This window comes from Mchenga conophoros, linkage group LG2 (assembly GCF_057382185.1).
Source record: "Mchenga conophoros isolate Kocher_MC1m ecotype Shallow Benthic linkage group LG2, M_conophoros_male_GT1.1, whole genome shotgun sequence".
Taxonomy (NCBI): domain Eukaryota; kingdom Metazoa; phylum Chordata; class Actinopteri; order Cichliformes; family Cichlidae; genus Mchenga; species Mchenga conophoros.
In genome coordinates, this window is record NC_140527.1 from 18516867 (window position 1) to 18541986 (window position 25120).

The 25120-nt window shown below is 46.3% G+C and overlaps 1 protein-coding gene across 2 annotated transcripts; it reads right to left on the bottom strand.

Annotated features, from left to right (window-relative positions):
- Positions 1-5: 5 nt before the first annotated feature.
- tbc1d9b (TBC1 domain family member 9b) lies at positions 6-22426 on the bottom strand. Of its 2 annotated transcripts, XM_085287320.1 has the most exons (23): positions 22083-22426; positions 19616-19726; positions 18380-18498; positions 18073-18304; positions 14710-14968; positions 14409-14616; positions 14066-14263; positions 13846-13992; positions 13617-13767; positions 8413-8627; positions 8124-8241; positions 7807-8009; positions 7619-7701; positions 7410-7539; positions 4177-4275; positions 3978-4046; positions 3152-3392; positions 2883-2948; positions 2486-2554; positions 2155-2208; positions 1816-1854; positions 1630-1721; positions 6-1317 (listed from the first exon to the last, which is right to left on the bottom strand). In XM_085287320.1, exons 1-23 carry the CDS (start codon positions 22198-22200, stop codon positions 694-696), a joined length of 3645 nt encoding a protein of 1214 aa, XP_085143446.1. In that variant the 5' UTR covers positions 22201-22426; the 3' UTR covers positions 6-693. The 2 variants fall into 2 exon arrangements, with proteins under 2 accessions (XP_085143446.1, XP_085143454.1); XM_085287328.1 differs by lacking the exon at positions 2155-2208.
- Positions 22427-25120: the final 2694 nt, after the last annotated feature.

Genomic DNA, 25120 nt, shown 5'->3' on the forward strand with positions numbered 1-25120 from the left:
CAGCGTAAGAACTTCCTCCAGTATTTATTAGAACAACAGATCAACACAGTGAGTTTAAAATCAGGTCAAACACATAAAAACACGATGACATCATCACAAACAGAGTGATGTCATCACACAGGCAGTGGAGAGAACAAACAAGGCTTCAAAGTAAGAGTCCAGGTGTAAACACACCTGGTGAAATATGGCGTCTTCATCGTTATTGATTATAAACCATTAGTACTGATCATAAATCTTTATTTCACAATAAAAGTCTGATGCAACTCACATGTGTTTGAGTCTTCTACAGGGGAACTCGCCAACCATTTATCGGTTTCTGTTTCCTGTTCACTGATTGGTCCTGCAGAGACACAGGAGCTGATCAATGAATAATTCAAAAGATGGATCTATACAGCGTTGTGGAACACTTCCTCCAGCTCCTTCACAGTAAAACACCTCAGTCACAATATAAGGGCTTTTATTGTGAAACATCTAAAGGAAATGTAGACCTTTAACAGATCAATGCGCTTATTGATTGATCAGATTGTCTCTAATCGATAAGATCTGAAACACTGAAACAGGAAGTTTAGTCTGCAGGACCCGCCAGCCAATCAGAGTCACTGTAACATCATCAGAGAGGCTCCAGTCCCATGATCCACTTAGCTGATTACATCGGTTACCTGTATGGTGCACATGGACAGGTGAGGGAGGTGCTCAGGTAGAATGCCGCGTGAGTTCATGGTCGGAGGCGGAGCTTATCTGGCGTTCCACTGCCCGCTGAGCCTTGCAGGCGGCCATTTTGGCCTGGATGTCCCTCTTCCTTTCAAAGTAGTCGACAAGCGGCGGCTCTGTCAGCATCGAAGCCAACACCTGCTCAAAGGTGATCGACCAATCCGTATCCAACACGCTACCCTGCCTCTGCTCGCCGCCCCTGATCAGCACCGTGTCCTCAGCGATATCCTCGCACTGCAGCGAGCCGGCACTCACCACCGAATATGAAGACACTGACGCATCATCTTTTGTTTCCTCGTCGGACATCTGAGGCGCCACCACATCCAGCTGGGCGTCAGCCAGAGCTCGGCACACTTCGGACTCACCAGACGCCCCGTGACCAGGCCCCTCCTCCTCCCCCTGAGGGCTGTGGGGCAACGTCTGAGCAGAGAGCGAGGTCTGTGGCGTGGTCTCGCGCTTCTTGGTGCCGTTGTTGAACTTCTTGCCCACTTCACCGATGCGCAGCAGCAAACTGGCAACCGTGGCGATGGCGTGATAGAGCTGCTGCTCAAGAGCCTCCTCGCTGAACATGTTGTACAGAGTTTTACACAACTCAATGAACTGCTCCTGCACGCACAGACATACACACACACATACACACACACACATATATATATATAAATATATACAATAACAGACACACAGCTGTACAGGATATTTTACTTGTATGCTTGTTTGTGGCTTCCTCTCCCCACCAGGACTAAGAAAAAAAAACACTAATTACTTAATTTTATTAAAATTAATCAGTCTCTCTGTGGCGACCTGTCCAGGTGCACGCTGCCTTTAACACCCCCTTAGATACCTGGTTTGAACCATCCTTGCTACCTGGGTGTCACACTTGTGTCTGTAAAAAAACGGTGTAACACCTCACATTCTCACCTGGTTCATCCTCGGCAGGTCTTTGATGGTCTCTCTCTTGGTCTCCTTCTCCTTGGCCCACATCCTCAGGTAGTACCTGTAGTCCTTCACCTCTAAAACAGACCAAAGGTCAGGGGTCAAACGATTGGGCCAAGCCTCAGAGTGATTCCTCCTCCTTAAAGACTCGAGTCAGGGAGGTCAAGTTACCTTTTTTCTCCTCACTGTCTCCATCTTTTGGCTCCTCACCTGTTCAGATAGAGATCATCATCATCCTCATTATCAAACTTTGGGGTTAAATGTGAGAATGGAACAGACGGTCTAAAGATGGATGAGGTCACCATGACCTCATTTTCCAGGTTAAATTCAATCCTGAGCTGAAGGTCTTCTAAGTTTAGCTAACGCTGAGGAATTCACCTGATAGCTTAGCCAGGAATTTTCAAATTATCTGCTAATGTTATGATCATCATCACAAAAACACGAGAAAAACATTAGAATAACTTGGCAGCAGAGTAACATCCCTAACCCTCAAACCAAACAGACACAAACCTGGTGTCACTTCCTGCTGCCGCAATGCATTCTGATCAGAGAAGTAGGAAGCTTCTGGAAGGAAACATCACAGGAAGAGGAAGAAGGAAAAGAGGAAGGAGAAGCAGAGTGAAATGTTCAGGTGTGTTAATCCAAGGTTTGTTCATGCAGATTGATCAGTTTGAGTTAAGCTTCATGCAGACTCAACGATTACCGACAACCACAGGATCCTCTCTGAACAGCAGGGAGGAAGAACTCCATTTTAACAGGAAGTGACAACAGATGTGTGTGTGTGTGTGTGTGTGTGTGTGTGTGTGTGTGTGTGTGTGTGTGTGTGTGTGTGTGTGTGTACCTCGAGGTTCCTCCTCGGTGAAGAACTGCGTGGCCTCTAGAGCAGACTCCGCCTCCTCTGGACACAGAGCTAAAACAAACAAGCAGCAGGTGAGTCGCAGGTTCTCCACCTGTGGTTCAGTCTTTGATCCATTCAGTTCTCACCAGCTCTCAATTTACCACCCTTCAAAACCAGGAGACCCCACAGAGACCCAAAACCCGACTTCGACCCCATTCACACCTGGTCCACCACGCTGGGTTTGGCTCCAAAAATCTGACAGTGTAAAGGCTGGAACCTCTGACGTCACGGCCAGCGGGTTACAGAATTCATCAGGACCAAAACCAGATCAGTGCAGAATAAGGAAGAGCTGATCTCATGATTCAGGGTTACACTCACCTGTACAGGTGAGCTGTGTTACCTGGAGGTAGGTGGAGCTTGTACAGTAGCTTCAGTTTTTCCGTCATGTCCCCGTGATACATCCCACCTGCAAAACATACACACTAAGACCTGTGGAGCTCTGTAACCTGAAGCTCTAATCTTGACCTGTAATATATAATATGTACTTTGGATTGTCGATCTGTAATCTATTTTCTGAAGTGCTAATCTAGATCTGTAATCTTTCGTTTGGATCACTAATCTATGATCTGCATATGTAATATGTAATCTGAGGCTGTAATCTGGGCTCACTCAGTCCGGTGATGAACTCTTTAAAGTTGACTAGCCCATCCTGGTTCTGGTCCAGCAGCCTGAAGAGGCGGGCCGACAGGGTTGGGTTGTGCCCTCCGCAGACCCAGGGAGCGAGCGAGACGAAGAGCTGACGGAACTGAAGCGGGTCGATGCGGTACTGCTCCAAGTACGGCAGGCTGGGATCGTGACGCTCAGCGGCAGAGCTGCTGGAACCCCAGTAACAGCTGGTCATGTGTTTGGACTGGATCGGCAGAATGGACAAAAAAGGAGGCGGGGTTAGAGGCAGTAACATGCTTGAACATACAGGTAGAGCTATGTTTACGTCACAGAACAGATTTGAAAAAGGAAAAAATGAAGTTCTGACTCTTGCAGGGTCACACAAAAACAAGGTCACTTCCTGTCTGATAAACAGGCGCGGGTTACACCTACATTTCTTCATAAGTAATCAGACGTGATGGAAGCTACTGTTAGACAGGAACAACGAGAACACCGGGAAAGGACACATCAACACTTTGGTCCAGAAGCAGAAACAAGAACATCAAAAGGCCGTGGGAAGGGGTGCTTTCCTTCATCACAGCGTACAGCCAAGTGAAGAAGACCCACCGAGAAGGCTTGCTGTCTCACAGAGCAAACTCAGAGCACCCAGGAGCAGAAAGACTAGAGTGTAAAAGGCTGAGCAGCTCTGGATCAGCCTGCAGGACGATGAGGTGGTTTCGTCCTGTTTGCTGAAACACTTTCTAACAGAATTGGTGAAAAAATGTTTTTGGTTTATTTCACACCTGAACATCAGGTCAGCACAGGAACCGTGTAACAAACATGAACTCACCTTGAACAGACAGTAGAGCTCCTCCAGCTCTTCAATACTGAAGGCTGACTCCGTCATCATCGCTCTCACCTGCACGCACACGCACACACACACACACACACACACACACACACACACACACACACACACACACACACACACACACCTGTGAGCTCAATGTCTTCATTAACGCGCTGTATAAGCTCGTGAAAACACCCACCACACTTCTCTTGGCAGTGTCCTCCAGGGACTGGATGACCTTTAACCTCTGCTTGAACCTCATCTGCTCAATGACATCAGAGCGCAGACTGCCAAACTTCTGCACAGAGAAGAAGAAGCTGCAGTTACCTCAGAGAAGAGGACGCCTTTCATCACAAACATCCTTCCTGCACCACCAAACCTGCTCATCAACCTGCCGAGGAAGATCCATCAGCTCGTGTAGGGAACGAGAAAGACTGTTTGGCGCCGCTCTCAACAGGTAGTGTGGACTGTTAGACCACCCACAGAGCTTTACAGTCCACTCTGGGTGCATTAAGCCCAACAATACAGTGGGGCAAAAAAGTAGTCAGCCACCGATTGTGCAAGTTCCCCCACCTAAAATGATGACAGAGGTCAGTAATTTGCACCAGAGGTACACTTCAACTGTGAGAGACAGAATGTGAAAAAAAAAATCCATGAATCCACATGGTAGGATTTGTAAAGACTTTATTCGTAAATCAGGGTGGAAAATAAGTATTTGGTCAATAACAAAAATACAACTCAATACTTTGTAACATAACCTTTGTTGGCAATAACAGAGGTCAAACGTTTACTATAGGTCTTTACCAGGTTTGCACACACAGTAGCTGGTATTTTGGCCCATTCCTCCATGCAGATCTTCTCGAGAGCAGTGATGTTTTGGGGCTGTCGCCGAGCAACACGGACTTTCAACTCCCGTCACAGATTTTCTATGGGGTTGAGGTCTGGAGACTGGCTAGGCCACTCCAGGACTTTCAAATGCTTCTTACGGAGCCACTCCTTTGTTGCCCGGGTGGTGTGTTTTGGATCATTGTCATGTTGGAAGACCCAGCCTCGTTTCATCTTCAAAGTTCTCACTGATGGAAGGAGGTTTTGGCTCAAAATCTCACCATACATGGCCCCATTCATTCTGTCCTTAACACGGATCAGTCGTCCTGTCCCCTTGGCAGAAAAACAGCCCCATAGCATGATGTTTCCACCCCCATGCTTCACAGTAGGTATGGTGTTCTTGGGATGCAACTCAGTATTCTTCTTCCTCCAAACACGACGAGTTGAGTTTATACCAAAAAGTTCTACTTTGGTTTCATCTGACCACATGACATTCTCCCAATCCTCTGCTGTATCATCCATGTGCTCTCTGGCAAACTTCAGACGGGCCTGGACATGCACTGGCTTCAGCAGCGGAACACGTCTGGCACTGCGGGATTTGATTCCCTGCCGTTGTAGTGTGTTACTGATGGTGACCTTTGTTACTTTGGTCCCAGCTCTCTGCAGGTCATTCACCAGGTCCCCCCGTGTGGTTCTGGGATCTTTGCTCACCGTTCTCATGATCATTTTGACCCCACGGGATGAGATCTTGCGTGGAGCCCCAGATCAAGGGAGATTATCAGTGGTCTTATATGTCTTCCATTTTCTGATGATTGCTCCCACAGTTGATTTTTTCACACCAAGCTGCTTGCCTATTGTAGATTCACTCTTCCCAGTCTGGTGCAGGTCTACAATACTTTTCCTGGTGTCCTTCCAAAGCTCTTTGGTCTTGGCCATGGCGGAGTTTGGAGTCTGACTGTTTGAGGCTGTGGACAGGTGTCTTTTATACAGATGATGAGTTCAAACAGGTGCCATTCATACAGGTAACGAGTGGGGGACAGAAAAGCTTCTTACAGAAGACGTTACAGGTCTGTGAGAGCCAGAGATTTTCCTTGTTTGAGGTGACCAAATACTTATTTTCCACCCTAATTTACGAATAAATTCTTTACAAATCCTACCATGTGAATTCATGGATTTTTTTTTTCACATTCTGTCTCTCACAGTTGAAGTGTACCTCTGGTGCAAATTACTGACCTCTGTCATCATTTTAAGTGGGGGAACTTGCACAATCGGTGGCTGACTAAATACTTTTTTGCCCCACTGTAGTTCATGTTCAGTACAAAAACCCAACATTGGTGTTTGAGGGTCTCTGCCTAGGTGCAGACAGTCATCTATTCAACTCTATTTTCGATTCAGGTTTTTTCACACAGTGCCAAATCACAATAACAGTGGCCTTAAGATGCTTCATATTGAAAGGTCACAACCACAGCCCTTAATGTGACAGCTGACTTTCAGCCAGTTAAGTTAACGGTGAATATTTTATTTGTGCTTTCGAAATGAAAAAGTCCTGGAGAATCGCTTCGCTCAAGCAGCACTAAAGCTTTAGTGTGGAGGTGGACCCCACGGGGCTAACCGTCCTGATGTGTTGGCCGCTAGGGCTGTTCGATATAACGATATGTATCGGATGACGATATAAAAACGTTGATAGTTTCATTTTACGCTATCGTTTGTTTCATGGTGTCGCAAAATAAACTGTTTACGGCAATATTTGTTCATTATTTTGATGGTCACTGTAGTGGCCATATTAATTTCTTAAAGCTCTCTCTTTCTTTAAAGTTCTCTTATATTTAATATAACCACACTACAGACAGAAGTGCTTGTTTTTATGCGTTGTCGTTAGCAACAATGACGGTAACCGCATCACATGTCCGCTTGTTTATTTTCCACATAAACCTTTCACAATAAAGCTCAAGATCCTGTTGAGACTTTTCAAAATAAACTGAATCACGTGAAAGATGCAGAGTGTTTATGGATGAGAAGTAAAAAGAGCCGCCAGGTGCTAAAAAAATAAACCTTAGACTCAAACGTTAGAACAGGCTTTTCCCCGCAGCACGCCGTGTAAGAAACACTCACAAAGAAAACGGCGGCCGTTACAACTTATGTCTAAAAATGTATCGTTTCAATTAAAACACTCGACTCCAGGTACGCAACGCCCAGCTGGAAACACTTCACGCAAGTTGAGCTGCCTGAAATTCACAGAATTTACAGAAAATGTAAAAATTTTGTGATTTATATCGTCCTTTATTCCTCTTGTACTCCGTGTGTATTTGACTCTGTGGGGTTTGTGGCCCTTCCTCCTGCAGCTCTGGGTGAAGACCTAACGTGCAGCTCAAAGGCAGCATGCAGCGTGTTCTTAAGGCGGAATAATTCATTAAATATTAGAAAACATTTACGTTTCCAACATCAGTCACAACGTAGAGCTCTGATCGTTTTATTGGCTGTCTACATAAAGTAGTCTGTTTTTCTAGGTTCTGACCTTCACGTCATCCGTCTGAATTTATCCCAGTGAGAAAGCTTAGTGACCCCCCCCACCCCCCCCCCCCACCACCACCACCACTCTGGCATCACCTCGTACGATGACTTTATGAGGTCAAAGACATCGATTTCAGGCGACGGCTCGTCTCCACTTGTCAGCTGGGCGTGCGGGTGAGGGATGGGCGGAGCCACCGTCTGTTTATTGACCACATTATCCAGGTACCTGCAACACAAGTTGGATTTATTCCTCAGGTGTACACAGAACAGTTCGGAGTGAGCCGATTCTGGCTCTGGACTCGTACCTGCCCAGGATGGTCATGGCCTCTCCCTCGTCGCTACAGGAGAGCAGGGCATCCATGTTGTCATGGAGGACAGCCAGCGCCACCTGCGGGTACATTTAGAGACTGGAAGTCATTCAGCTATAGCACAATCTCATTCACATCCAAAATAATGGATCTGTGGGTGTCCCTGGGTCCATCAGCACTCCTACCTGAAAGATGACCTTGATGCCCTCATAGAAGAAGCAGTCGACCAACAGGACGGCGCTGTCGAAGGGCATCACAGACAGGAAGAGGGTGAGGAACCAGGACAGGCTGATGGTGGAGATGACCCCCAGCTCCTGCATGTGTTCATAGAGCAGGGGGAGGAAGGACCGGGTCAGCTCCTCAAACACCCCCTGATCCACCAGCGCTCCTGCAGGACATACGGAAACCACGTCACTATCCCCAAGCCTAAGGAGGACTCCTCAGACCCGTCTCCACCAGAGGATGGATCTACTCTGGTGCTGTGATCCTGCCTTCTACTGACCTACAACTCGGGTGTTGTAGTAGTCGGGCAGCATACGCTCACACAGCGCCACCAGCAGCCAGAAGGCCTCTTCCTCGGTGCAGTAGAGCAGCAGGACAGAGGTGACGATGTTCATTGCCTGGTGGAGGAGACAGAAGGTCAGAAACAACAAACCGACACCACCTCAGGACGCCTTACACATCATGTTAGTGCAGACGTCATCAGCTGTGTCAGGGGGTTGTTTCAGGCACCCGGCTGAGCTTGATGGGGAAACACAACGCTTCTGTTTCATTTTGCTTTATGGGAGTACCTGGCAATATCCGATGCCCGGGTTGCGGTGGGCGTATGCGGTGAGGACGCGGCGCAGGGCGGCAATGCCCATCTCATTCTGGAAGGCTCGGTGTTCAGGCATCGAGCGGTGAAGGTCGCGCTCAATCTCCTCAGTAGCTAATGAGCATAGCCCCATGGCCTGTTCCACCAGTTCACCATAGTAACCAGGGTGGGTTGCCATCTCGTTTTGCGCTCCTGGATGGACGGGAGGACAGATGAGTATGCGAAAATGAGCATAAACAGAAATTCGTGGTCCCAACTCTGAATATGACTATCCAGAGTTGGGACCAGGAAGCAGAGTTGCAGTCTTACACGCCTCTCTGCAGCTTCTCTCCTCCTGCTACCCCCCCAAAAACCCATCTCCATAGAGACTGTGTCAGCTCCCAAACAGACAAAAAACAAACTAAAAACCAGCAACAAACAACTTAAACATAAACAATTACAAAGAAAGAACAATAAAGTATCCACATCTGAACCAAAGAGTAAAACAGTGAAATGTGGATTATTAAATATTAGGTCTCTCTCCTCCAAGTCTCTGTTAGTACATGACTTAATAATTGATCAACAAATCGATTTACTCTGCCATACAGAAACCTGGTTGCAGCAGGATGATTATGTTAGTTTAAATGAATCAACACCCCCGAGTCATTCTAACTACCAGAAATCTCGAAGCACAGGCCGAGGGGGCAGTGTGGCAGCAATATTTCACACCAGCCTGTTAATTAATAAAAGACCAAGACAGACTTTTAATTCTTTTGAAAGCCTGATGCTTAGCCTCGTCCACCCCAGCTGTAAAACTCAGACACCAGTCTTACTTGTTATCATCTATCGTCCACCTGGGCCTTACACAGAGTTTCTGTCTCATTTCTCAGACTTTTTATCTGATTTAGTTCTGAGCTCAGATAAAATAATTATTGTGGGTGATTTTAACATCCATGTAGATGCTAAAAATGACAGCCTCAACATGGCATTTAATCTGTTATTAGACTCAATTGGTTTCTCTCAAAATGTAAAAGAACCCACCCACCACTTTAATCACACTTTAGATCTTGTTTTAACATATGGCATAGAAACTGAACATTTAACAGTGTTTCCTGAAAACCCTCTCCTGTCTGATCATTTCCTGATAACATTTACATTTACAATAATTGATTACACAGCAGTGGAGAGTAGACTTTATCAAAGTAGATGTCTTTCTGAAAGCGCTGTAACTAAGTTTAAGAATATAATCCACCCACTGTTATCATCTTCAATGCCCTGTACCAACATAGAGCAGAGCAGCTATCTGAACGCTACCCCAACAGAGGTCGATTATGTTGTTAACAATTTTACCTCCTCACTACGTACGACTCTGGATACTGTAGCTCCTGTGAAAACTAAGGTCTCTAATCAGAAGTACCTGACTCCATGGTATAATTCTCAAACATGTACCCTAAAGCAGATGACTCGTAATCTGGAGAGGAAATGGCGTGTCACAAATTTAGAGGATCATCATTTAGCCTGGAGAAATAGTTTGCTGCTTTATAAGAAAGCCCTCCGCAAAGCCAGAACATCTTACTATTCGTCACTGATTGAAGGAAATAAGAACAACCCCAGGTTTCTCTTCAGCACTGTAGCCAGGCTGACAAAAAGTCAGAGCTCTTTTGAGCCAACAATCCCTTTAACGTTAACTAGTAATGACTTCATGAACTTCTTCACAAATAAAATTTTTATCATTAGAGAAAAAATTACCAATAATCATCCCACAGATGTAATATTATCTACAGCTACTCTTAGTACCATCGATGTTAAGTTAGACTCTTTTTCTCCAATTGATCTTTCTGAGTTAACTTCAATAATTACTTCCTCCAAACCTTCAACGTGTCTTTTAGACCCCATTCCTACAAAACTGCTCAAAGAAGTCCTGCCATTAATTAATTCTTCGATCTTAAATATGATCAACCTATCTCTAATGATCGGCTATGTACCACAGGCCTTCAAGCTAGCTGTAGTTAAACCTTTACTCAAAAAGCATCTCTAGACTAGAGATGGACCGATCCGATATTACGTATCGGTATCGGTCCGATACTGACCTAAATTACTGGATCGGATATCGGAGAAAAATAAAAAAGGTAATCCGATCCATTAAATATCACGAAAGCACCTCACAAAACTTGCAACACACCGTAACTCACCTCAGAACGTTAGCACGTCGGAGCAGTATGCATCACGTGATAGAGCAGCTGTGGCATGCGGACCTGTGGTGGTCTGGATAGCATTTGGAGCTTCGCTAGCAACCCGGCATTTCATCTCCGACAAAGTTATCCCCGAGAGAAGTAAAGCAAGTGTGTAAGTCCATCTCTGAATGTTTGTAAAGCATTCCCACGTTAAGCTTAACGAGCGACTGCCTCTCGCTCTCCGGCTGCTACTTCAATCGTGAAACTGCTAATGATCAGCTGATCGGCTTTTCTGTCACGAGTCTCTCTTGTTTGTTTTTGGTCCACTTTGCGCCAGAAAGAGCAAACCAGCGGCTGAACAACAGCAGCACGTTTAAGCTTGATAAGCTGTTGTTACAATTTATTTAATATTACTTTCTACACCAGGATCTTTTTCTACGTAGCTGACGGCTGGTAACTGTGCAGGGGCGGATCTAGCAAAGTTTACCCAGGGGGGCCGATAGGGCATTAACTGGGAAAAGGGGGCACAAAGACATACTTTTCTTTCTTATTCTCATTTAAAATGTCTAGCTTTTAATAAATAATTATCTGACACCCAAAGTTTTAATTTGATGTAAAATGAATAGAAGTCAATTACTGTATATAGTAACTATTAAGTCTAATATATATACCCTAGTAAGCTATAGTACTTTTTCCTTTGGGAAGGTACCATCTGTGCAGTCTGCAATTTTGTTGAAGAAAGATGTTGAATCTATTTAATATTTCTTGAAAAATAATTGATTTCTGTGCATTTTTTTTCACACTGCATCAAATTAAGGTTGATTACGTCGATTAAGCATCATGAGGTGGCGCGTGAGGGGTGGTTCCCTATTTTTCATTTATTTATTTTTGTTGTTGCTGGAAGTTGGAACCCTATTAGTTAGGTTGCTTAATATTTACGCTAAGTACTCTTTAAAATACCAGAATAGGGAGGATGGTGTAGGTCTAAGTTTATTAGATTGATCAGTATTGCTGAACTATGAAATATTTTTTTTGTATACAGGTATAACAGAATAGCTTTAGTGTAGTTGTTGTTTTAAACTTGAGTATGAACTTGCAGACTTGCAAAATGCAGCAAGATATTTTAAAAAACAGTTTTGTTGATTAAAAAAACACTATATCGGATTCATATCGGTATCGGCAGATATCCAAATTTATGATATCGGTATCGGACATAAAAAAGTGGTATCGTGCCATCTCTACTCTAGACCCAGCAGTCTTAGCTAATTATAGGCCAATCTCCAACCTTCCTTTCATATCAAAAATCCTTGAAAGAGTAGTTGTCAAACAGCTAACAGATCATCTGCAGAGGAATGGTTTATTTGAAGAGTTTCAGTCAGGTTTCAGAGTTCATCACGGCACAGAAACAGCTTTAGTGAAGGTTACAAATGATCTTCTTATGGCCTCTGACAGTGGACTCATCTCTGTGCTTGTCCTGCTAGACCTTAGTGCAGCATTCGATACTGTCGACCATAATATCCTATTAGAGCGATTAGAACATGCTGTAGGTATTACAGGTACTGCACTGCAGTGGTTTGTATCATATCTATCTAATAGACTCCAGTTTGTTCATGTAAATGGAGAGTCCTCTTCACACACTGAGGTTAATTATGGAGTTCCACAGGGTTCAGTGCTAGGACCAATTCTGTTTACATTATACATGCTTCCCTTAGGCAGTATCATTAGAAGACATCGCATACATTTTCACTGCTATGCAGATGACACCCAGCTCTATCTGTCCATGAAGCCAGATAACACACACCAATTAGTTAAACTGCAGGAATGTCTTAAAGACATAAAGACCTGGATGGCCGCTAACTTTCTGCTTCTTAATTCAGATCAAACTGAGGTTATTGTACTCGGCCCTGAAAAGCCTAGAAATATGGTATCTAACCAGATTCTTACTCTGGATGGCATTACCTTGGCCTCCAGTAACGCTGTGAGGAACCTTGGAGTCATTTTTGACCAGGATATGTCCTTCAACGCACATATTAAACAAATATGTAAGACTGCTTTCCTCCATTTGCGCAACATCTCTAAAATTAGAAATATCCTGTCTGAAAAACTAGTTCATGCATTTATTACTTCCAGGCTGGACGACTGTAATTCATTATTATCAGGATGTCCAAAAAACTCACTGAAAAGCCTTCAGCTAATCCAAAATGCTGCAGCAAGAGTACTGACAGGGACTAGAAAGAGAGAGCATATTTCTCCTGTTTTGGCTTCCCTTCATTGGCTTCCTGTTAAATCCAGAATTGAATTCAAAATCCTGCTCCTCACATACAAGGTCTTAAATAATCAGGCCCCATCTTATCTTAATGACCTTGTAGTACCATATCACCCTATTAGAGCACTTCGCTCTCGCTCTGCAGGCTTACTTGTTGTTCCTAGAGTATTTAAAAGTAGAATGGGAGGGAGAGCCTTCAGTTTTCAGGCCCCTCTTCTGTGGAACCAGCTTCCAGTTTGGATTCAGGAGACAGACACTATCTCTACTTTCAAGATTAGGCTTAAAACTTTCCTTTTTGCTAAAGCATATAGTTAGGGCTGGACCAGGTGACCCTGAATCCTCCCTTAGTTATGCTGCAATAGACGTAGGCTGCCGGGGGATTCCCATGATGCATTGAGTTTTTCCTTTCCAGTCACCTTTCTCACTCACTGTGTATTAATAGACCTCTCTGCATTGAATCATATCTGTTATTAACCTCTGTCTCTCTTCCACAGCATGTCTTTATCCTGTCTTCCTTCTCTCACCCCAACCGGTCGCAGCAGATGGCCGCCCCTCCCTGAGCCTGGTTCTGCCGGAGGTTTCTTCCTGTTAAAAGGGAGTTTTTCCTTCCCACTGTTGCCAAAGTGCTTGCTCATAGGGGGTCATATGATTGTTGGGTTTTTCTCTGTATCTATGAAGCGCCTTGAGGCGACTTATGTTGTGATTTGGCGCTATATAAATAAAATTGAATTGAATTGAATTGAATGACGCTTAAACACGAACCAGAGAACAGCAGCCACAGCTCCCCTCTCAGGCGCTCTGGGATCCCATTGAGGACCAGTTCTCTGGTTCTGGAAGTCCGGTACATGCAGACGCCTCGACCAAACTCTAAGAAATGGATGTTCCATGACTCCTCCTTCATCTTCTCCCTCATCTGCAGGAGGGAGGAAATGAGATCAGTACCAGGACTGCCTGATCAGTACTGCTGAGTACTGAGCGGATCTGTACTCACGGCTTTGGGTCCCAGGTCCTCTGGGTCGTCTCGGTGGTAGAGCTGCAGGAGACCCTGGATGGCTGTGGGTAGGCCAGGGTGATAATGGCGTGCCTTCTGAACGGACTCAGAACCTGGAGAAGAAGATGGGGGTACGGAGGAGGACGCCTGAGGACAAAAACAAAACCATGAGGACTCTGTGAAAGCAGCTGAACCATGGTACGAGCTGTGATGGACATACCGAGTGACTAATCTGAGACAGCGGGTTGGTGTCACCCCACGAGCTGTCCGGGGTTCGCTGCAGGAAGTCAGAAATACGTTGGACCAGGAAGTCCCTGTCTTTGAGGTTGGCAAACAGGAAGTTCATCTTGTTCTTGGTGCTGATGGAGACAGGGCAGGGAAGGACACTGCTGCTGTCCGCCTTCTCCACAATGGAGACCTGCAGAGGACGATGGGTAAAGTGACCACAGTATGAAAGTATTTGTGTTCATCTGCAACACTCTGTAATATGTGATGTTGTAGCCATCATGTGACCTCTGACCACAGCTCATCTACTTCCTGCAGCACCAGCTGACCCAGCTCACCTCTCGGAGGGGTATGATGAGCTGACACAGGTCTTCCTCTTTGCTGCTGAAGCAGATGTAGTTGTTGGAGATGAAGAGCTGTCCGACAACATGCATCTTTGCGAACGGCGTCCACAGGGTGCAGTCCGTGTGTCCGTCAAGCCGCTCCTCCTGCGTCAGCCGAAACATCGCCCGGTATCGCTCGTTCTTCGCTCGGGCGTCCAGATCCCTGCAGACAAGAGAGAGATGTTGATGGTAACCAAGAGTGCGCTGAAAACAGACTTAAGGAAAAGAAACCCGTCTGGTGCAAACAGAGGGACACCTCTTCAGCGCAGAGACGTTCTTCAACGTTTTGCTGGGTTTGGGCAGCGACAGGTCGGCAGCAAATGCCTCGTTGTCGAGCAGCTGGCGCATGGCAATGTTAGCGAGTTGCTCCATCAACTTGAAGGTGTCGTTGATGTTGAGAAACATTGAGAAGAAATGTTCAGTGTCGCGAGTGCTCACGCGGACACTCTCTGGAAACAGCAGGGTGGCGTTCTTCTCCAGCCGCGTCACCTCGGTCCATGGCACCACCAGAGTCACTGAGGTCAGAGGTCACAGGATGACATCAACAAAGAACTTCTGAATGCTTCTAAACCCCACCTCTCACACATAAAGACAGCTGGGAGAAGCTCCAACACGCAGAGCTGGTTAAGACAATGCACGGGTTTCTACAGTAGAGACCAAAAGTAGAGAAAAACCTAGGTTTTCTGACATTTTCAACATACTACTAGTTCTGATTCAAGGTTCTCCTAAATCTGAAAACAAAAGACCCTGAAGGACAATGAGTTTTTGTTACCTGGTCAAGAATAGAATAGAATAGAATAATCCTTTAATTGTCCCACAAGGGGAAATTTGGATGTAACAGCAGCCAGAAAGACAGGTATACAAACAAACACAAGAACAGAAACATATTTACATATTTACATCAAGGACAATGGTTACCAAAAACAGAGTACTGTACCGTTATTAAATTAAATTAAATTAAATACAGATAAGAGGCAAACCAGGTTTAGTGTGAATCGCTTGATAAAATAGTGCAGTTACAGCACTGATGTAAACATCTATGTTTGTTGGGAGCAGTTCTGATTGTACAGTCTGACAGCTGCAGGGAGGAAGGATCTGCAGCTTCATGCATCGAGGACGCAGCAGTCTGTCACTGAAGGAGCTCTGCAGTTCAGCAACATTTACATGCATGGGGTGGGAGGCTGTCCATCAGAGATGTTATTTTGGCCAGAGTCCTTCTGTCTCCCACCACCTGCACTGGGTCCAGGGTGCATCCCAGAACAGAGCTGGCCTTCCTGATGAGTTTATCCAACCTCTTCCTCTCAGCCGCTGATAAACTGCTGCTCCAACATACAACACTGTAAAAAAATGACAGATGCCACCACAGAGTGATAGAAGGTATTTAAAAGCACTCCCTGGACTCCAAGGTGAGTTACCTGTAATCTGTAAAAGTTTGTTCACTTTTGTTTGTTCACATGAAGAGATCAACCTGAATCTGGTTGTTCAAAGAGGATGATTTCTGGGATATCAAAGAAAGCCCCAAAACACAACAGTGACATGAGACAAATATAATGTTCGCAGTTGTGGTGGGTTTCCATCCCCCTGATAAGGTCTCCTGTGGCAAATTGGTCAAAGGAGAAATCAAAAGTTCCCCTGCTAGGGACAGGGTTGGGAGTTTTCACAAGAAGGGGGACATCAGGTTCAGGGGCCTCACACTCCTCAGCCTCCACTGGACGTTTTGTGCCAGGATGCTTGAGAGGACAGCCCGACCATCAAATGTAGTACCTGTCCAGGTTGTGGAACACTGGACCAGCTCTTTATCCTCTGGAGGATATTTTAGGGTGCCTGGGAGTTTGGCGATCTAGTCCATGTGTTTTGTGCACTTGGAGAAGGCATTCGACTGCGTTTTCTAAATTCTTTCACACACATTACACGAAAAATGAACGCGAGGGCCCTCGGGGCGCCTGCTGCTGCTGCACTGAAGTCGGGGGAGGGGGGTGCTTTTGAATAGTGCACATTTCATTCATTATGTTGTCAATCCAAGTCCATTAAGCATAAATTACTTTTCCTGGGTTGTGTGCAATCCCAGAAAGAAAGACCCTATCCAAGGTGTAGGTCTATTAGTTTATGTTGTGGGGTTTGTGTTAATACTGGAGTGCAAAATTACTGATGGAAGGTGGACAAGAGAAGGTCAGACACAGGTAAGCAGATGTGTCTTTGGATAATGGCAGGTATTATGTATCCTGAAACAACATTCATAAGTAGGGCCAGCAAAGACCATCTGAATCGAGGAGGGGGCCTAAGGGTACATCTGTCACCATGTTACAATGCTATGATTGCAGCCATTCCCCAACTCTCTGTGAGTGGGACTCATGGCATAGAGAAAGTGTTCGCCCAGGGCACCAAACAGGCCAGGACCACCCCTGCCTGGGAACATCTCGGTGTCCCCCTGGATAAGAGAGAGGAAGTGGCCAGGGAGAGGCAGGACTGGAAAACTTTTCTTAGGCTGCTGCCGCCGTGACTCAAACGCACACAAGCATAAAAAAAAGATAGGAAATGAATGGATGCGTGTATGTTCTGCACTGACCCGTTCTACGATCAAGAGAACGACCAGAAAGGCTGGGGAACATATGATGTGAGGAGAACCTTCAGTGAGGGAGGAATGTTTGAGTTGGTCCAGATAGATCATAAAAACGACTGCACCCACAGGAAGTGCTGAGGTTTGTGTCTTATTATAATAATAATAATAATAATAATGGATTGGATTTATATAGCGCTTTTCAAGGCACCCAAAGCGCTTTACAATGCCACTATTCATTCACTCTCACATTCACACACTGGTGGAGGCAAGCTACGGTTGTAGCCACAGCTGCCCTGGGGCAGACTGACAGAAGCGAGGCTGCCATATCACGCCATCGGCCCCTCTGGCCAACACCAGTAGGCAAGTAGGGTAAAGTGTCTTGCCCAAGGACACAACGACCAGGACAGAGAGCCCAGGGATCGAACCGGCAACCTTCCGGTTACAGATGCGATTCCCAATCCCCTGATCCACGGTCGCCCGTGGCTTCAGGTCTTACTCTGAAGCAGGGTCCGTTCCTTCACACAGTTATTTTACAACATAATCCTCACAGCTGACCCAGAGTCCTGATCCAAACCCAAGAGAACCTGGAAGACCTCTGGGGACAAAGCTACAGCTGATAAAATCAAAGAAACCAGGTCCAGATATCAAAGTGTGGGCGAGATGGAGGCAAGAATGAGCTCAAACCAACCTCACACAAAGAAAGAATGTGCAAGAACCTTGATTCTGAGTAAGACCTGAAGCCACACAAGACACAAACCTTAGCACTTCCTGTGGATGCAGTCGTTTTTATGATCTATCTGAACCAACTCAAACGTTCTGCCCTGGTTGTTTTATATCAAATCTTGGTAAAACACGCCCACAGAATCGATTCCTTCACGTCATGATCATCAACAAGAGAAGAAAAAGGAGTACTTTATCCTCTAACTTTGGTCTCTGCTGTTCAGTCAGGTGTATATGATCCAGCTGTTTTATGTCTGAGCTCTCTCTTTGAGCTTTAAGCAACAAAGCATTCAGTGTAAAAACAAGACTAAATGCTGGCCTGTGATTGGCTGCTCGTACCTTCCTTTCCAAGCAGGAAGGAGTAGAAGCACAGGTGGTTGACGGACAGGTAGAGCCAGCCCTGTCGTGGCACTCGGCCCTTCCAGTAGCTGCAGGAGTAATAATTCACCAGCTTCTCCTCCTCAGGCATGCCAAACAGCTTCCTCATCTTCAACTCTGCCTCCCGAAACTTCCCGCTGTCCTCCTCGTGCTCCTCTCCGGGCTTTAACCGGTTCTCCTCCGCGATGATGCCCTGCAGGAAGTGACATCACTCAGCAGCAGCACACAGCAAAAAACAGACAGTCTGAACAAATAGGAGGTGACATACAGAGATCTTTCCTTTGACGAAGGTGGTGATGTCTTCGTCGTTGTCAAAGATGGAGATGGTCTGGAGGAGATTGGCTTCCAGCCAATCCCAGTGCTCAGTGATCTCTTTCCTAGATGAACCTGCAAGACACAGCTGAGGGTTTAACCAGGTGGCTCCTCTCACACGACACAATTAGATGTTACACACCTGACACAATCAGCCAATCAGTGCCTGTGATGTCATTACGCAAAAACAAAGAACGCAAACTACAAATGAAAGCCGACGACCTTTTCTTCAGTGAAATTCATATTAGCTTCTTAGATTAGCGCCGTCCACCAGGAACGCTGCAGGTGAGCTAACCAGGTAACTACAAATCTGTGAAATGATTTAGATCTTAGCCCGAGCTGGTAAAGTGGAGCTGGACCACAGAGTCACGGTTATGTTAACCTAAATTAACCAACATGCTTACAGCCACTATGATATCATCAAGTTAAGGATAATCTGGGCAATCTTTGGACAGGAGACATCCTCAGCCCATGGTGTCGACCTCAGTGACGATGAACTTGTGAGTTTCTGTTAGAGGTCACATCCTCCCCCTCACCAGTCAGAGGTCTTTCGAGCGACGGCAGCAGATATTTTGTGCAGACTGAGGACAAAATGTTCTCCATCTGTTTGAGGTCACAGTCCACTGTGACCTCCAGGTCATTATAAGAGGTTCATGCATCAGAACTCTTTGGAGGCTCTCAGAGGCAGTGATCACTGAGCTCGGCGTTCATGTGACAGTGTGACGGCAGCACTGACACCACAAACAAACATGCTTTTGAAGCCAACATGGGAACAGACCAGCCAACAGGAGCTTTGGGGAAAATACACCTGTTAATCGTCGAGCTATTGTGGAGTTCTTACCTCGCAATATGAAGCTTTTTCCAGGCAGCTGTTACTGAGATTTCACACTTCTTAAATAAAACTGGACTGAAAAAGCTCTGCAGCAGGTGAGCTGGCTCAGAAAGTCTCCTCACCTCTGGGATGGTGACTGTCACACCAAAATGACGAGCAACTTCTTATGTTAGAGATCTTTAACAGCAGCGGTCGAAGGCCGCAAGTTAAACTGCTGGAAGCATCAACCCGAGCGCATTGCATCGGAGCGCCGCTCTGCTTTATGACTCCCGCCTTTGTGTTTCTACACGTTTACCTGTAAACATGACCAGAAATGACATTTTCTGCATTCACGGTCGTAGCTCGACGAGGTCCACTCACCACAAGCTATGTTCCAGTAGATCTGAGAGTCCGCAGTCTGCAGCAGGATCCTGTATGGTGCTACCCGGGCACTGGAGTCCAGAACCACATCCAGAGTCCCAACCAGGAGACCTGCACAGAGACAGACAGGTGAAGCAACTTGGGCAGTTATCTGGATCTGATCAGTGTTTGGATTGAAGGTGTTCTGGACTTGGACCATATCAGAGAGCATTTCTTGTTCCAGACCTTCATGGTTCTGATTTTGGGAGACAGTTATTTGTTCTGTTCTGACTGAACAGCTGTTGAAGGCAGAGCTCGGACACGTCAGAGCCGAGTCGGTCCGAGTTTCAGAGACAGTCACAGAGCTGAAAGACATCTCTAGTCTAACATCATGGTTCCCTCTGCGATTTAACTACAAGTGCAAGTCACACCTGATTGATCCTCTGTCAAACTGTTATGGTGCTACAATCGCTGGCCCTGATTGCTCTGGTTCCCCAGGTGGACTCGCACCTGAAAACCTATTAAATAATTCATTTAATGACTTAAACCAACTCCCAGCAGCATCCAGGTCATTACTCTGACACATCGTTTCAGCATTTCAGTGGTGACCTCATGTACACGTCCACCAGCTGAACGTAATTTTGAAAAACTCTCAAAATTTTTAATTAGTTATACCGTGCATATGAATTCATCGTTCTATGAGAGCATTGTCTCCCATTGAGCCAGCTACACATACAGTGCAGGGCGACACACCTGTTCTCCCTGATCACCTGCCCCAGGTCGTCTTGGGCGTTACTGCAGCCTTGTCAAACCAGCGCCCCCGACCACAGATTCTTTTCATTTACAAATTAAACCAATTGCAACATTAAGATCATCATGGAGGATCCTCTCCACACTGAGCACACACACACCTCAGCTCAGGGTGGGTCTCTGCTGCTGTGTGGTCTTCACCTCTGATTGTTCCTCCATGTTCTGGCTCCATGTGAAGCTTTGCTGCACCTCCCTGTGGCAGCATCAGTGAGACCTCCTCCTCGTCGTCCTGCAGGCTGAACCACAGCTGCTCAGCCCTTTTAAACTCTAACCTTTCTGTTCCTGAAGCTGACGGATTCTTCTCTTTACCCTTCACTTGGACAGTGGGCCTTCTTCCTCACGTTGCTGCGATGATGAAACGACCCGCCACCCCAGCCCTGTATATGTTCTTGTTTCGCTGCATCTCTGCTCATCTTCCCATTTCATCTCCATGCTTTCAGCCACTTATGAACAATTCATGAGACACCTGTGATATGCTGAACAGGCCTCCCACCTGTCCACCCCCACTCCTTTAAAAACACTATGACCTTTCAACCCAACAAACTCGATTACCGGGACAGTAAACACTCCTGTCAGCTGACCCCTGAGGACCTTTCTTGCATCCTGCGGTCAGACCATGAATCATACTTCCTGTCAGCTGGTTTTCGAACTGCAAGTCACTTTCTGCACAGCATGAATGAACACAATCTGCAGGAGCTCCACCTCAGACACATCCACACAGTTAAATCTAACAGACAGCAGCATGTGGGCTGAGTGTGCAGGTCACTCAGCAGCCATGTTGGTACGGCAGACGGGCAGTTATTTTACAGCACTGTGTGAGCTAACGGTGATCTCCGGGTTAGGGTTAGCTGCACAGCATCACGTTCAATCACGTGGAAATTTGCTGATGTGTGCTAAAGTTCAAACCGCATTTTTACCCTGTAGACACGGGCGATCGTGGCTCAAGAGTTGGGAGTTCGCCTTGTAATCGGAAGGTTGCCGGTTCGAGCCCCGGCTTGGACAGTCTCGGTCGTTGTGTCCTTGGGCAAGACACTTCACCCGTTGCCTGCTGGTGGTGGTCAGAGGGCCCGGTGGCGCCAGTGTCCGGCAGCCTCGCCTCTGTCAGTGCGCCCCAGGGTGGCTGTGGCTACAATGTAGCTTGCCATCACCAGTGTGTGAATGGGTGGATGACTGGTTGTGTAAAGCGCTTTGGGGTCCTTAGGGACTAAAAAAAGCGCTATACAAATACAGGCCATTTACAAACTTTGCCTCCATCTTTGCTCGTGCAGATCACCTACTCACAAAACTACGGAAGCGTAGAGCTGCCACCCAGGCAAAAGAAAAATACAAGTGTATCACGTTATAACGTGAAAGGTTTATTGTTCTAACAAGATACTTTTCACGTTTGAACAACATAATATCACGTTATTACAATATACATAATTATCACGTTCGTACAATATAAATATTATATTGTACAAACATGATAGTATGTTGTACAAACAGGAAAAGTATCTTGTTAGAACAATAAACCTTTCACGTTATAACGTGATACACTTGTATTTTTCTTTTGCCTGGGTGGCAGCTCTACGCTTCCGTACAAAACAGCAAACACCCCCGGATCTTCAAGTTTCAGCTTATCGATCACTAATCGATTATTCCATCTGCCGCAGAACTAATGTTTGAAATACCAGCTCACCGGAGAGCCCCCCTCCGCGGCCGTGCCCCCTCCTCCTCTGCAGGACGAAGAACGGGTTCGCCCGCTCGGACACCCACAGAGCCCCGGCCAGCAGCACCTCCTCCGGGTGGATCCACATTTCTGCCCGCTGCCGAAGGCCCTCCTCCGGGGACTCAGGGGAACACAGGCCGGGGAGTCAGCGGGACAGAGGCCGGAGTGTCGGCGTGCGAGGGCTGTCTCTCCCCCGGGGAAACGGCAGGAAAAAGGTGCTGAAGCTTCCGCGAGAGTCACGCAAACATCGAGCTGATGTTGTTGTTTTCACTCAGTCTGATGACTGCACTTTACTACCGGGTGTTAGGCCACTCCCCCTGCGCCCGCTGCGTCATGACGTTTACATGTCTGCAGTTTATAAAACGTTAAAGCGAAAAACAACAGGGGGCGCTGTTTTGTCAGCGTTAGGGGCTGTGAGTGTATTTTACAAAAACACCGCTTAAAGTTTACATTTCAGCAGAAGAAAATGTAATTTAGAAAAAGCCGAACAAAGCCACGTTCAAGCTTTCCCCACAGTCATGTGATAGGTTACATGATCCCACACGTGAACTTAGGAGCTCCAGTATTTAGGGACCGTGTCAGAGGCGTTGTGTCAGATAAATACATGCACTTCTGCCTAAAGATCAGATCAGTTCCCAGCATGTTAACAGCGGCGGGCCTACCCAGACTGCGTTCACATAATTGCAGGTGACTTTACTAAGGCCGACGTAAAGACTGTGCTCCCAAAGTTCTATTAGCATGTCGAATGTCCCACCAGAGGAGAGAACACTCTAGACCATGTTTACTCCAACATCAAGCATGCATAGAGCCATACCCCTCCCCCCACCTCGGTCAGTCCAACTACCTATCCCTCCAGTGTGTGAATGTGTGTGTGAATGGGTGGATGATTGTGTATAGTGTAAAGCGCTTTGGGGTCCTTAGGACCAAGTAAAGCGCTATACAAATACAGACCATTTACCATTCCTGCTCTCCCAGCCTTACACCCCCCTCAGACGCAGTGTCAGGCCCACCACAAAGACCATTACAACCTGGAAATGCTCTCTTCAAATCACAGGACCGCTTCACACAGACAGACTGGGGCATATTTGAACACCAGGATCTAGAAAGTTTCACTTCTCCATTTGTACAATCCCAATAGAGCACTAAGGTCGTCCAATCAGATGCTCCTAGTACATCCAAGGTCTTGACTGAAGTTGAGAGGTGACCGGGCCTTTGCAACTGTGGCACCTAGACTCCGGAATAACCTCCCTGTTCATATTCGTACCGCTGAGTCTATCCAGTCTTTTAAATCCCATTATAAAACCTCTTTTTACTTTGGCTTTTGATTCTAACTAGTTGGCTGTTATCTGGCTTGTTGTGTTGTCACCTATTGTTTCTTGCTATGTTTTCTTATTGTTTTGTTTTAATTGTCTTATGCTTTTACTGACTGGGAAGTACTATGGTCAACTTTGTTGTTTTTAATATGTGCTATATAAATACATTTAGATTTGATTTGATCCCATCCTGTCTAAAATCAGCCACAATCATCCCAGTGCCAAAAAAGTCTCCAGCCTGAACGATTAGCGCTCTGTGGCCCTCATGCAGCTAAATACTTTTACAATTTATTTTTCCAAACCACGGCGCCGCAGTATAAAGACTAAAGAGCCGCAAGTGGCTCCGGAGCCGAAAGTTGCCGACCCCTGGACTAGTCCTTCAGCACATCAAGGATTTCCTCCCCCCAGAATTCGACCCCACCAGTTTGCATACCATAGGGTGACCATATTTTGATTTCCAAAGAAGAGGACACCTGGCCCAGTACTGAAGAACTTCAATAATGTTTACTTAAAGAAATTTTTAACATATTTAAATGAGGCCTTCTCTGTGCGGTTAATGAATGGTGATATAAAAAATGTCATATAGGCTTTTACAAGTCAACAAGGGCAAAAAAAACCCCCAACTTAAAAACCTCTGGAATTAAATAAGGGTACCGAAACAAGGCCTCATCTGTATGAGAAAAATTACCAGTACCGGGACGATACGAGGGAAATTTCTTTTGCAGTTTGTCTGAAAAGCTGCAGTTGCACTTTGGCATCTTTTAAACATCACCAGGGGCTTTGCTGCACGCTGTCTGTCCCGTCTGCGAGTGCAGAAAGTGACTTGGAAAGCAGCAGCTTGGAGATGACATCATACATATGTAGGCCTATAGGAAAACCCGGACATTTTCATCAGTCTCGAAAATCCCCCCGAAAGCCCCGGACAGAACATGAAAAGTGGACATGTCCAGGAAAAAGAGGACGGTTGGTCACTCTAGCATACCGCGCAAACAGATCCACAGAAGACGCCATCGCCACAGCCCTCCACTCTGTGCTGAGTCACCTAGAGAGGTGGCAGAGCTACGTCCAAATGCTTTTTGTGGACTACAGCTCAGCCTTCAATACAATCATCCTGGACATCCTCATCACCAAACTGGTCACTCTTGGCCTCCTTCCTCTCACATGTGCCTGGATAAAGGACTTTCTCACAAACCGGCTCCAGACTGTAAGTCTCGGCCCTCATTTCTCCTCCACTCGCACACTGAGCACCGGCTCCCCACAGGGCTGTGTGGTGAGCCTCCTCCTGTATTCTCTCTACACCCATGACTGCAGTTCGACCCACAACAACATTCTCATCATCAAGTTTGCTGATGACACCACAGTAGTCAGACTCATCTTAAAGGGAGACGAGGCAGCCTACAGAGAGGAAGTCCTGAAGTTGGCATCCTGGTGTTCGGAGAACAACCTGACACTGAACACTAACAAAACCATTGTCGACTTCAGGAGGTACAGCACTGACTTAGCCCCCCTTTACATCAACGGGGAGTGTGTGGAGAGGGTCCACGCCTTCCGGTTCCTTGGTGTCCTCATCTCTGCTGACATCTCCTGGACAGACAACATTTCAGCGGTCGTCAAGAAGGCCCAACAGCAGCTGCACTTCCTGATGGTCCTCAGGAAGTACAAGCTGAATTCCAACCTGCTGCTGACCTTCTACCC